Source organism: Diabrotica undecimpunctata, chromosome 2 (assembly GCF_040954645.1).
Source record: "Diabrotica undecimpunctata isolate CICGRU chromosome 2, icDiaUnde3, whole genome shotgun sequence".
NCBI lineage: Eukaryota > Metazoa > Arthropoda > Insecta > Coleoptera > Chrysomelidae > Diabrotica > Diabrotica undecimpunctata.
The window spans coordinates 1,926,326-1,938,822 of NC_092804.1; the positions used below are offsets into that span (position 1 = coordinate 1,926,326).

The 12,497-nt window shown below is 33.9% G+C and overlaps 1 protein-coding gene across 1 annotated transcript in view; it reads right to left on the reverse strand.

Moving 5' to 3' along the window:
* Window positions 1-4,486: 4,486 nt before the first annotated feature.
* LOC140434047 (uncharacterized) overlaps window positions 4,487-12,497 on the reverse strand; it is a 36,142-nt gene continuing 28,131 nt past the window's right edge. Inside the window, exons 17-20 of the mRNA XM_072522040.1 lie at window positions 11,513-11,898; window positions 10,178-10,461; window positions 8,562-9,498; window positions 4,487-5,089 (exon numbers count right to left, since the gene is read on the reverse strand). Of these exons, the coding sequence (XP_072378141.1) occupies window positions 4,697-5,089; window positions 8,562-9,498; window positions 10,178-10,461; window positions 11,513-11,898 (2,000 nt within the window). The 3' untranslated portion in view covers window positions 4,487-4,696. The remainder of the gene's footprint in view (window positions 5,090-8,561; window positions 9,499-10,177; window positions 10,462-11,512; window positions 11,899-12,497) is intronic.

Below are 12,497 nucleotides of genomic sequence, written 5' to 3' on the forward strand. Positions count from 1 at the left end.
CCAAAACACAGAGACCATAGAATATGCAAAAACTACCGAGCAATTAATTTACTGACTATAACATATAAAGTAATGACTGGTATAATTAGAGATTAGATTAGAACAAAGCCTAGGGGATTACCAGTACGGTTTTAGAAAAGGAAGATGCACAATAGACGCTATACATACGATAAAACAAGTGATAGAGAAAATATACGAGTACGACGGAGAAACACATATACTTTTCCTATATTGTAAACAGGTGTTTGACAAACTAAACAGAAGAAAAATGATCCAAGACTTACAAGAGAGTAATATACCAAATAAAATTATAAGAATGATAGAAACGACAATGTGAGATTTCCAAGCAATAATAGACACAGGAAGAGAAAGAACAGAAATAATAAAAATAAAAAATGGTTGCTAAAGCAACAGTTTGTTGCTTCTACTACGGCAGGAAAGATTGTTCTCACGTTCAGAGCGTTTGTTACTAGCTGCTCCGAAGATTTCTTTTAGGATGAAATACGAATAAGCGGATATACAGACGCACTGTACGTGAAATCAAATCTTAACTGTCTTTCCTTTTAACCCTGTATATAATTACTAATAAATAAGAGTAAAATACAAATACGGTGTAGATAAAAGTTTATGGTCGGTATAGTAGAATTTAACAGGATATCTAACACAGATATAAAATCATATTTTCAGCGAGTAGACAAAGATAACAATCATATTTCTCCTTGGTCTCCCCTCCACAATCCTCATGCACGTCCATTAGTGAACGCCAGACGATTATGCCTGATCCAGCTTATACGTAAGAAACAGCGGCAGGGTTGCTTATTACATATTTAAATTAAAACATTGAATTCATTCAAAAAATTGGCGATCAGTGGTGCGGTTAGATTGCCATTCAAAACTGGATGATGATATTAAAAATAAAACAATAATTGACACAAATACTGGTACAAAATTTCTTAAATCCATGAGAAATTTACAGATTCGCATTTTTATTTGACGAAATTATAACTTAATTTCCAATAAAACAAGATAATTTTGGCAACATCGTCATTTGTCCGTTCTCTTCAATGGTAAACTGCATACGAGACAGGCTGAACGCTATGCTATGTTCTTTTTGGAGGTAACCGCGTAAGTGTGAAGATAAAAATTCGATATTTCGACTATTTACACAACAGAAGGATGGGTACGAATAATAAAATGGTACTTTGGGGGCAATTTAGTATAAGAAACTATTATTTATTATGCCTTTTGAAAATATGCCAATACCTATAGAAAAAACTGTATTGGCCATTATTCATCAATTTGAAAAGTTTGGTTGTACTAATGGCAGATGTAAAAAATGCTGCCCATCAGATCAACCTCGAGAAAAGAAAATTTCTCAAGAACGAGAAATACAAGTTTGTGCATTGGCTGAAGCGACGCCGTATTCAAGTGAACAAATTGTCGATGAACTTGATTTGAATGTAAAAACAGTAAGGAATATTTTGAAAAGAAACAACTACCATTGTTATAAAGTGCAGACAACTCAAGAAATATTTCCTGATGATCAATTTAAACGGATGCAATTTCGTGAAATTCTGATGGAGAGATGCCATGCAATTTTTTACAATATATAATATTTAAAATATTTTTTTTACAGATGAGTCCTCCTTCACAATTCACAAGAAACAATCCATGAGTTGTACGTTATTGGTCTCAGAAGAATAAGCATTTGAGTGTGTCTCTGCGTACGCAGTATCCACAAAAGTTGAATGTTTGGACTGGAATTTTGGGAGAAATTTAAACGCAGTCAAATATCTCCAATTACTGCAAAATCAAATTATTCCTGCACTTCATCGTCTTCAAATTAACTTTAACGAAGTTTGGTTTCAACAAGATGGCTGTCCTGCACATAATGAAAAACCGTTTTTTGAAAAACCGAGACTATTTAGCGTTAATTTTTGATGAACGTGTCATTAGTACAGACCGTACAATAAAATGGCCACTTCGGTCACCCGACTTAGCTCCTCAAGATTTTTATTTTTGGGGGATGCTAAAAACGAAATTGTACAGGCATGAGTTCGAGCTAGCCACCAACTTGGAGGAACTGAAGGAAAAGATAATCCAACTTAGCCAAAACATATCGGCAGATGAACTCAACGCCATGAGAAATGCGTTGTATAATAGATTTTGTTACTGTTCGTTACAATTTAGTGGTCTGTTTGAACATTTAATTACCTAAGAATTTTATTTGGTTTAGAATTTCTAATTGTTTGGAATTATTTTTAATTTAAACAGTAGTGTTGGAATTATTTTTTATTTGATTTCATTTTTATAGAACAAATTTTATACTTTTATACTAATTTTTATCTTTTTTTGTTTCATTTTTATAGAACTAATTCTTATCTTCACACCTACTACCTCCAAAAAATCTAAACGAAAACATGGTTTCAAAGATATTATTTAGAAAATACCAAATAATGTCTTATTTTTAATCAAAAGACGAAATTTTTTACACCTACTCCTTCCGAATGCTTTACTAGTCCTATCTTTATTCATTATGCTTTATGAAAGACCAACCCACGAACCCATGCAATAGGCATGGCATACAGCATTGCCAGTCCCAAAAAAATTATTTCCCCAAATTGTGTTTCAAAAGTTGCCAGATTTTGAACAGAATTCCCCAGATTTATATATTTCAGCTTTTAACTAACCTTCTCCTACATGCATGCAACCCGTGTTGGGCTGTGTGTGGCCTGTCATGTAGGTTACCGATATTATATCCAGCCATAGGAGTTTTCAAGGCTACCTGTTTGTTTTGAGCTTCTGTCATTGGGCGTATATTAATATTATACACGGATTATATGACATATGACAGCTCGAAACAAATGAGAAGCGTTGTATGGTCCTATTGGTAGCACTGACAGGCATAGTAATTGTTTTTGACATTATTGACAGTATGACAGTTATTATATAGAATTACAGGAAATGACACATGACAATGCCTCATGACTCCTAAGAAGTCTTGATAATTTTATTTGTTTCTTGTAAGTCGGGGAACCCCGGACCTACACAGGTTGTTCATAATAGATGACAGTGTCAAGGAAGCCCAGGCAATATCATTGTTCGCGATAGCACTAATTCAACAAACTGTATTGATTGTGGCCTATATGTGGAATCAGTCACCGCGATCTTATCTTGTCCTTGTAGTACATTTAATATTAACATAATTACTCTACTTTCAAAAATAACGATTTTTTTACTAAATTTAATAACATATTTTAGCCAGTTTAATCTCCCCAGATATTAGTCACTTTAAAAAAGTTTTTCGCCCGTCCTCAAAGATTCTCAATTTTCCCCAGTTCTGAGGAAAAATCCCCAGACCTGGCATCTCTGATGGTATACCAAACTAGTTCTGTTCTGCTGGTTACCACAGTATTAAAATCAAAGTGTCGTTACTTTGACGACGCGAAGCTGCCAAATAATTTTGTGTGAAGCTTTTTTATTGTGGCGTCATAATGCAGTTTATTATTTTTATTGGAAATAAGGCACAATGTGACTTTAAAATAAGGTTATTTTGATGTTTAAATTTTTAATTCGGAAATCGTGCTTAAAATACGAAACATTAATAAATTTTATTTATATGAAACGATTTCCGAAGTGGAAATCAAAATGTTAAATTAAACTTATTGGAAAGGAAAATTGCGGCATATTTCCAATAAAAAACAGTAAGCTGCCATTTAAATCAATTCGCACAAATTTGATTATCTTAGAACATTGTTAAAATGCTGAAAAGACATCAGGACAAATAAAACCAATAAGTTTGGCAACGTTGCACTTCCCCTCTTCTGTTGAATTTATTATTTCCACTAATGCATTATCGACGATATAAAGAACGGACCTAATATACCTCTCTCTTTTTAAACAGGTGTTTCTCACTCCATCTCACGTAAGGTCCATACTGACGATAGATTATTACCCAGGTTGTATGAAGTTGCTGAAGAAACGAAGAATGCAATACCTCTCTGGATTCTACAATAACACAACACTTTAACATTGAATAACTCTATTTCTATTTTTTGTCACTTGTACCCTTTTGCTTCTAACCCTTTCAAATATAATGGATAAAGATACAAAAACTCAACGTAAAGATTTAGGGCCGGTTGTTCGAACGCTAATCAAAACTTGATTGTAATCAAATATTTAATTACAATCAAATACGTCACAGCAGCTGTCAAAATTATTAAAAATTGCTTATTATTATTGATTTGTAAATAAAAACATGAAGTTAACACCAGAAAGAGTTTAATTATGGTCTATTTTAAATTAAAACGCAAAATAATAAAATTGAATAAAATAAATCAGTCAACATAACCTCAAACTGTGACGTATTTGATTGTAATTAAAGATTTGGTTACAATCAAGTTTTGATTAGCTTTCGAACAGTCGGCCCTTAAACTCTTAAAATTTAGCACCATTAATCATTTAAACAACACAATATTTTGCTTAATACTTTTTATTAAACTAAAGTTCTGCTCGCCAATCACCTACAAAACGAATTTATTTGTACTTAAGGTTGATAACGTAAATAAACAACTTCTCTGAAGGAAACTTAAAGATTTAAACTCTTAAAACTTAACATCATTTAATGAAGACAATAATTTGCTTAATACTAGATTTTTAAGGAACTAAAGTTTTGCTCGCCAATCACATAGAACAATTATTCATGACTATTAAACGACCCCCAGTATTTATTCATTAAGTATTCCTTATCCACGGATGTCACGTTATGGTACGTATGAACTTCAGGGGCGTATCCGTAAGGTACGGCTTGTTCCATTCTAGGAAAATATCCCGAATACTCGGGACTATGAATCTGTGGGCAAGTACCAGGAATATTTTGGTTGTGGTAACGAGGATAAGGAGTGTTTTGGATTCTAAAAGAACTGTTAAGGTCGCTGTTGGGTACTTCGTTGTCTCTGTATATTTTTCTTGATGACGGAGTTGTGAGGTTGGTGTTTGTTATGTTTTGGAGGGGAAACGGTCTAGACTCTGCGTATTCTTCTGAACTGGCGGTCCTCTGCAAAGCGGCCATTGGTTGAGCAATTTCAGTCTAAAAAGAAACAATACATGTAAATAGGACGAAAAAGCTCATCAGAACAATATAATAAAAACAGCATTGGCTTCTATTTTCCCTATTATCAACTTCAATTTGATCAATTATTTTTATACAAAGCGTCAGTGAATATGGAAAAGCTTTATTACTAGAGAGAGACTACCATGAAGACTGAGTTCTTTGTGTTCGTCGAACACAAAGAACACGGTCCACATACCTGGTGTGTGAGGAAATTTGTGGATACCCTGTATATTGTTGATTTGTGGTTGACCCTGTGTGTTGTTTGGAATCTGCATTAGTGAGTAACAATTTATGTATTTTGATGGATACTGGATTGGCATTGGCTGGCTGTTTGATGCCAATGATGCCTAGCTGCTAACCATCTTAGATACGCAGATGATGTAGTACTAATAGCCGACACGTGGAATGCACTGAATACGATGATTGAGGTGCTAGACACAGAATCCCTAAAAAAAGGACTGAAAATGAATTTCAGCAAAACTAAACTAATGTCAAACAAAGATGACAAACCTATGATACACATCCAAGGGACAGAGATAGATCACGTAGATGTATATACATTTCTGGGTAAAAATGTCAAGGTAAGCAAAGAAAATCGACTACCGAAATAAGCAGACGTGTAAAAATGGGATGGACAGCATTCGGAAGGCTCTCATACGTACTTAAAAATAAAAATATACCTCAAAGACTGCGAACCAAAGTGTTTAATTACTGTATCCTACCTGTACTTACATATGGAGCTCAAACCTGGACATTCACTAAAATGGAGAAGATCAGAAAAACTCAGAGAGCTATGGAACGACAGATGCTGGGTATCTCACTCAAAGACCATACAACCAATGAAGACATTCGTAATAGAACAACAGTAAAAGATGCTGTCGAACAAGCAGCTAAACTGAAATGGAAATGAGCTGGACATAACGATCGTCTTAAGGATGGCCGATGGAATAAAGAAATCGGGAATTGGCGGCCATATGAAGCCAAAAGACCGCAAATGCGCTAGAGCGACGACATTAAAAGAACTGCAGGACCAATGTGGAAACGTCTGAAAAACAATAGAGATTAATGGCGAGAATTAGGAGAGGCCTTTGGAGTCTAGATATGCACTATATGAAGCCAATTTAAATCTCCACAAAAAAAACATTTTTAATGACCATTTCATTTTTCCTTAATAAAATATACTTCAAGACTTTTTGACGTTGCTTGTAATAAATTTGGCAACACGGTGAGTCTACTTTGTCTACAACAGATTTTGGCGTCAAAAATGTTAATTGGGATGCAAATTTGTGTGGTGATAAATAAATCAGTAGAAAATGAATCAGAAAATCCTATTGAATTTCGACTTTATTGTTATGAGTAAATTTATATATACAGTGAAACTTGGTTATAGCGGCATTGAAGGGTCCAGTAAAAAATGACGCTATATCAGAGTGACGTTAATAAAAGATGTAGAAAAAAATGAAATTTTAACGAGGCAAAATTTTATTACAGCATTATTTATTATTACAGCTGCATTTAGGATAAAAAATTAAGAAATAAAACATATCATGTATATGAAACGTACACTTTTTATGAAAAAGTTATCTAATGCTGAAAAAAGTCAGTTATTTTCTTCTGCACAACCCTTTCCAAAAAATAAAGTTTTTCTGAAGTGTCCTTAAAAATCTGAGCTGCTTCTTAGGTAGTTGTGGATGCCTCCTTTAACTGGTAAAACATGGATATGGTCTCAGCAGCTCTGATTGCTTCTTGGATTGTAGGACAATCAACGCCGTCTTCTTCTTCTTCATTATCTTCATCAACATCCATTTCCACATTTTGCACTTGTTCCACAATTTCTTTATCACTTAAAACTTGAAATGTTTCTACCTGGTCGTCTACTGAAAATTTCATGTAATACATTTAATGTAGGATACAGGACATACATTTAATGTAGGAGTCAAGATCAGTTCCAAACTCTCTCTGGTTTGCATTAAATTTTTGTATCCACTCTGACAAAGGCATTTCGTCATCCTCGTCAACATCCTGAAGATTGGGAGAAACTACAGTCAATTTAGCTTAACAAAAGCACTTACAAATTGTCACTGAACTGCATCAAGGATGGTAATGTTCACGGGTTTCCCATGGTCCATACAAAAAATCATCCTTTTCAAAAGCTGTTTCCGATAATGGCACTTAAAATTCTTATGACTCCTTGGTTCATAGGCTGCAGGACACTCGTGCAGTTAGCTGGTAAGAAAGCTAGGTTGATATTGGTCAAAATAAGTTTGGTATGGGCTGCACAGTTGTCAACTAAGAAAAGAGAGTCCCTTGTCCCACTTTCTCAATTCTTCTCCAAAAATAGCAGAAGTCATCCACGCTTTTTTGTTGGCCATGTAGTTTACAAGCAGTGTTTTTATGTTTTTGAAACATCAAACTTTTCCCATTTGTCTGGCGTCAATTTGTAAAAGACACCAGTTTCATCGCCATTAAAGATATCTTCATCCGTGTATGGTTGCCTTAGTTATAGCCATATGTTTTGTAACCAATCACCTGTCACGTTCTCGTCCATACATTTTACCTCTCTAACAATTTTCGCGAAGGAAATTAAGTGCCGGGCTTTAAACCGATCTAGCCAGTTGTTAGAGAATGTGAAATCTTCACCAAACAGTTTTCAGAACTCTGTAGCTTTCTCCTTTAAAAGTGGCCCGGACACAGGAATATCAGAACTGCGACACTGCTTAAACCATTTGAGTAGAGCTGAATCTACAACACCACGAATGCATTTTCTAATCTTTTTAACATTTTCTCCCTCTTAATTAAAGGCTTTTAAAATTTTGCCCTTGTTTTTTAGGATTGAGCCGACAGTCGAATTAACAAGTCCAAATTGCTGACATACATTAGCAATTTTTCGACCACTTTCAAGTGCTCTTATAACACGCACTTTATCTTCCGCCTTCCTTTTAGTACTACAACTTGCCATATTAAAAAATAAAAAGTTAAATACTAAATTAAAATGTAAAAACAAAACAAGCCGAACAGAATTTCACGGTAGCGAAAATTTCTTAAACTGACTGTTCTGAAACAGAAAATTTGACTGTTAGGATGGCACTAATAAATGAGAAATGATAGAACTGTCAAGGTCACATAACTCTACACAGAAGGGATAATCGGGCTTTCTCACATTTTCGAAAGGAACAATGTCACAAAGCCGGAAACGCATTGCACTTTATTCTTCATAAAATAAAAAACCAAAATCTACTGTAAAATTTTATGACGCTATAGACGAGGCTTACTTTATTTTGGCCGATAAAACCGGATTTTTAATAATGTTATCGAATAGTATTTGGCCCGACCTATTGAAAATTGACGTTACAACCGAGATGACGTAACTACCGAGGCCGTAATATCCAAGGTCCACTGTATACGTAGATTTAAGAGTAATAAAAGACAGTATCGCATAAAAACTTACCTGGTACATATTTCCGCAGCAAGGATCCACGCTGACATACTGTTGACTAAGCGACACAGGCATCATATCACGCTGGGCATAACCTTGCTGGGAATAACTCTTCATAGGCATTCCTGTTCGATAAGTCTTTCCTGGTTGTCCGTAGTCTACGTAACGGGAGCAGTGTACGGGTTGGGATATCAGTCTGGGAGGTCTGTAGGGGTTTCGGTAAGGTACTGTGTCGTAGCCGTAGTACCCATCTGGTGCAACCACTTCATGCCTGCGAGGGAAGTCGTCCGGATAGAAAGGGTAGTTGTTTCGTATCTTAGAATCGATATACTCTTGTGATCGGGGATTAAATTCGTTGGAAATGTTATGGGGAAGATATTTGTTGCTTAGATGAGGGATGTTTACATCTAGATCGTCTTCACTTAAATCGTCCCCATGTTGAGAATTAAATATAGCTCTAGAAGTGTTTAGATCTAATTTTGGAGTTTCTTTAACGGACCGAACCGATTCGTTATCCAAATCGTCGTTACTTTCTACATTTTCCTTGTTTTCATTTTCTGGTGAACGATTTCGCTCTCTCTTTGGCGTCTGTTTGGCTTTTCTTGTATTACTAAGAGGCATCAATTGCGAATAATAATCCACAGCATTATTAGGAGCACTATGAGGTAAAACCTTCGGTGTACTCGTTGTACTTTTCGTTTTAAACCCGTCTAAGAGCTGCGTGGAACAAATATTCGAGAATTTTTCGATATTATCTATTTCCTTGGACTTTCTAAACTCCTGCGAACGTTCGTAGTCCTTGTCGCTCAAAGGAAACTGATTGGAGTTGATCGAAGCTTGTTTAGAACTGTTTCTTTTTGAAAGTTTCAGAGTTCTTTGGACTTTACTAGATTGTTTTCTCGGAGCTCTAGGCGAACTCGTTGTGGTTGTATCGAAAGAGTAGTTATGGCTGAAATTAAATATACAGGCTGGTACAAAATAGTAGATATGAAAATAAGTGAAAATTTTAGACTACAAGCATATGGAAAGGATTCTTCGCTAGTAAATTTATGTTAAATACATTTATAAATAGCAACTACTAAAGCAACAAAGACTCTATAGACAACAAAACAAGGGGTTTGAAACCCATATGTGCCAACATAACTTTCAATTTCTGACACTTTTGTGCATTTTATTTATAGTCAAACTAATTTTACTATGTTATTAGAGCAATGCAATGTTGCTCATGGTACAAAATGAAATTATCCATATATACTATTATACACGGCCACAGACAAATGAATAAAGACTTTTTTAGTAAGAAAATGCTTCCAGGATCATGTCTGTATTATAATAAATATTAATCAAGCTAAAAATGTAAAAGCACAAAGATAAAGTCATATTTAGGATCACAAAACAATCATACGAGATATATAATACCAATATGAAACAAATAGATAATGGCTTGCGATGAGAATATTAAATAAAAAACTCACTTATGTACTACATCACAAAGCACATCATAATTCCAACAATAATATAATATAAAAGAATATTTCAGAAGTTACTAACAACAATTGTAGCACAAAATCCTCCAAAACATTTAAAAATTTATGCACAGTAAGCAAAGTATAGTTTATAATACTCACCAGTCATTTTCCACATTTTCCTTTGAACTATTAAAAAAACTATTGTTAGGAGAAAACTTGATACCAGGCGAAAACACCAGTGGCGACTTCCACTTCACGTTTTTCTGATTATTTGAATAATATTCAGTATCAACAGCATATTGGTCATCTTCTGGATCAAATATTGGACTTATGGGAGGATGACTGTGGACTGTAGAGTCTGGAAAGCTGCGGTTATGGGTCATCTTTGTCTTTTGAGGTTTCCTAAATGCACTGAAATAGTTTCTTTTTTCTGATTCTTCCCTCTGAAAGTTCATATTTGAATTGATAAGACATTTACATGATATTCTAGTAAAATATCAATATTTATTCTTTCAATCACACAGATCCTGAATTTTTTTTTAACTATGACTAGGTATATGGTATTTTAAATATGCATCTTTTGATTTATATAAAACAATATTTTGTGCAAACAACTACTTTTTATCAACATTTTGACGCATTTCAAAAGTTAATATAAAATATAATGTTATGGTGAAGAAAATGTGAGAATATTTCTATAAAATGCTGCAAACATGAAGAGTGCCAATTATAGTTGTATAAATATAGACATAGACCCTAAATGATCAAATCAAGCCATAGAAAATCAAACCTCACACTAAGTTTCATTCTTGTAAAAATAAGTTTATTTATTATTAATAAACAATTTTGAACGATATAGCAAATGTACAATATCCAATCGGAACACGAAATATAATCCTACAATATAACTATTTATTTAACAGCCCCAAATTCTGAAAAATATTTTTTAATACAAACTAGTGGAAAAGAATAAAAATTTATCTAGTTGAAACGAAAGAATGCTAAAAAGCCCTTTTTCTAATTAAAAACACGTTAAAATGCTATGCAACAACTTATCTGAAGTTTATTTCAAATATTTTAATAAAAAAATTAATACTTATCCTCTCGTACAAATATTTATTGTGTAGTTTATATTCGCACTCACCTTTTCCTGAAAATAAACAGAAATTATACAAATCATTTTATGTTGCATTCAAAAATATTTATCTCTTTATTACCCTTTCATATCTTTTTAAAATTTCAAAAATATTTGCCATAGAAATAACTTAAATTTTGTGCACTAAATCTTAACTAACTTATCTACTTTGTACACTGTTTATTTTTGCGAACTGTCAAAATTTGCAAATGTCAGTTTTTATCAAGCATGGCCTAGCTTTCTCATCTATTACAATTCCACCAAAAATTATCTTTTTTTGAATAAATATTTAAAAATTTACTCCAAATATTTGATTGATTTTTAAAATTAATACAAATTTATTAATGAATGTAACTTACCATCGTCAGTTGGTCTTCTAATTCTTCGGCAGGATGAATATCGGAATGTTTCTTTCGCTTTCTTCCTCTGGGGTTTAGTATATTTCTTAAAATAACATTCTTCGCGCTACACGCTGATTTAGCACTGGTATTCGTATCCTCTATGGCCTCGTCTGTTAAATATTTATGCGAAAGTGAAAAGAACAAGGAATGGCCGCTCGTTAAGCTGTTACCATCAAATTGTTTATTGTTAGCGTCATCAGTTTCGGGGTTGTTTTCAACAATTGTAGAGTCGGGATCGGATAAATTAACTTTTGAAACAGTGAGCTCCTTCGGTTCCTCACCGTTGGTTGTGTTTTCGATATTTAAGTTTTGGTCTACTGCAAATCGGTCCTTATGAATAGTTTCTAGACGAGAAAATAAAAAATATACATATTAAACATATTAACGTATTAACTTAACTATACTGTAACAATTTTCAATTGAAGGTGGCTCATCTACAATGTGAACCTTTGTCCGAATTTATTAGGAAAAAAGTAATGAAGAATGATCTCATTCCAAAAATGAGCAATGAGACGTTAAGGATAATAATAAAAGATTTAAAATTTATATACGCCAAACGATCCCGTAAATCCGTCTTTACAGAGAGAAGATTTAGTCTCATGGCGACAAAGACAAACAAAAACCTACTCTACCTAGTCTACCCAAAAACAAAAAAAAAAAAGATTTATTATCTGGACGAAACGTGGGTGAATGCTGGTCACACAGTATCTAAGATCTGGCAAGATACCACTATAACCAGTTATCGTCAAGCATTTATGGACGGTTTATCAACAGGGTTACGAGGACCAACAGGTAAAGGGCAACGACTGATTGTCGCCCATATAGGTAGTGAGTGTGGTTTTTTGAACGATAGTGCACTAATTTTTATCAATTTGAATCCCTTCTTTCACGAGTCGAGCCAAATTCGGTAGTAGTGATGAATAACGCTTCTTATCACAGCCGA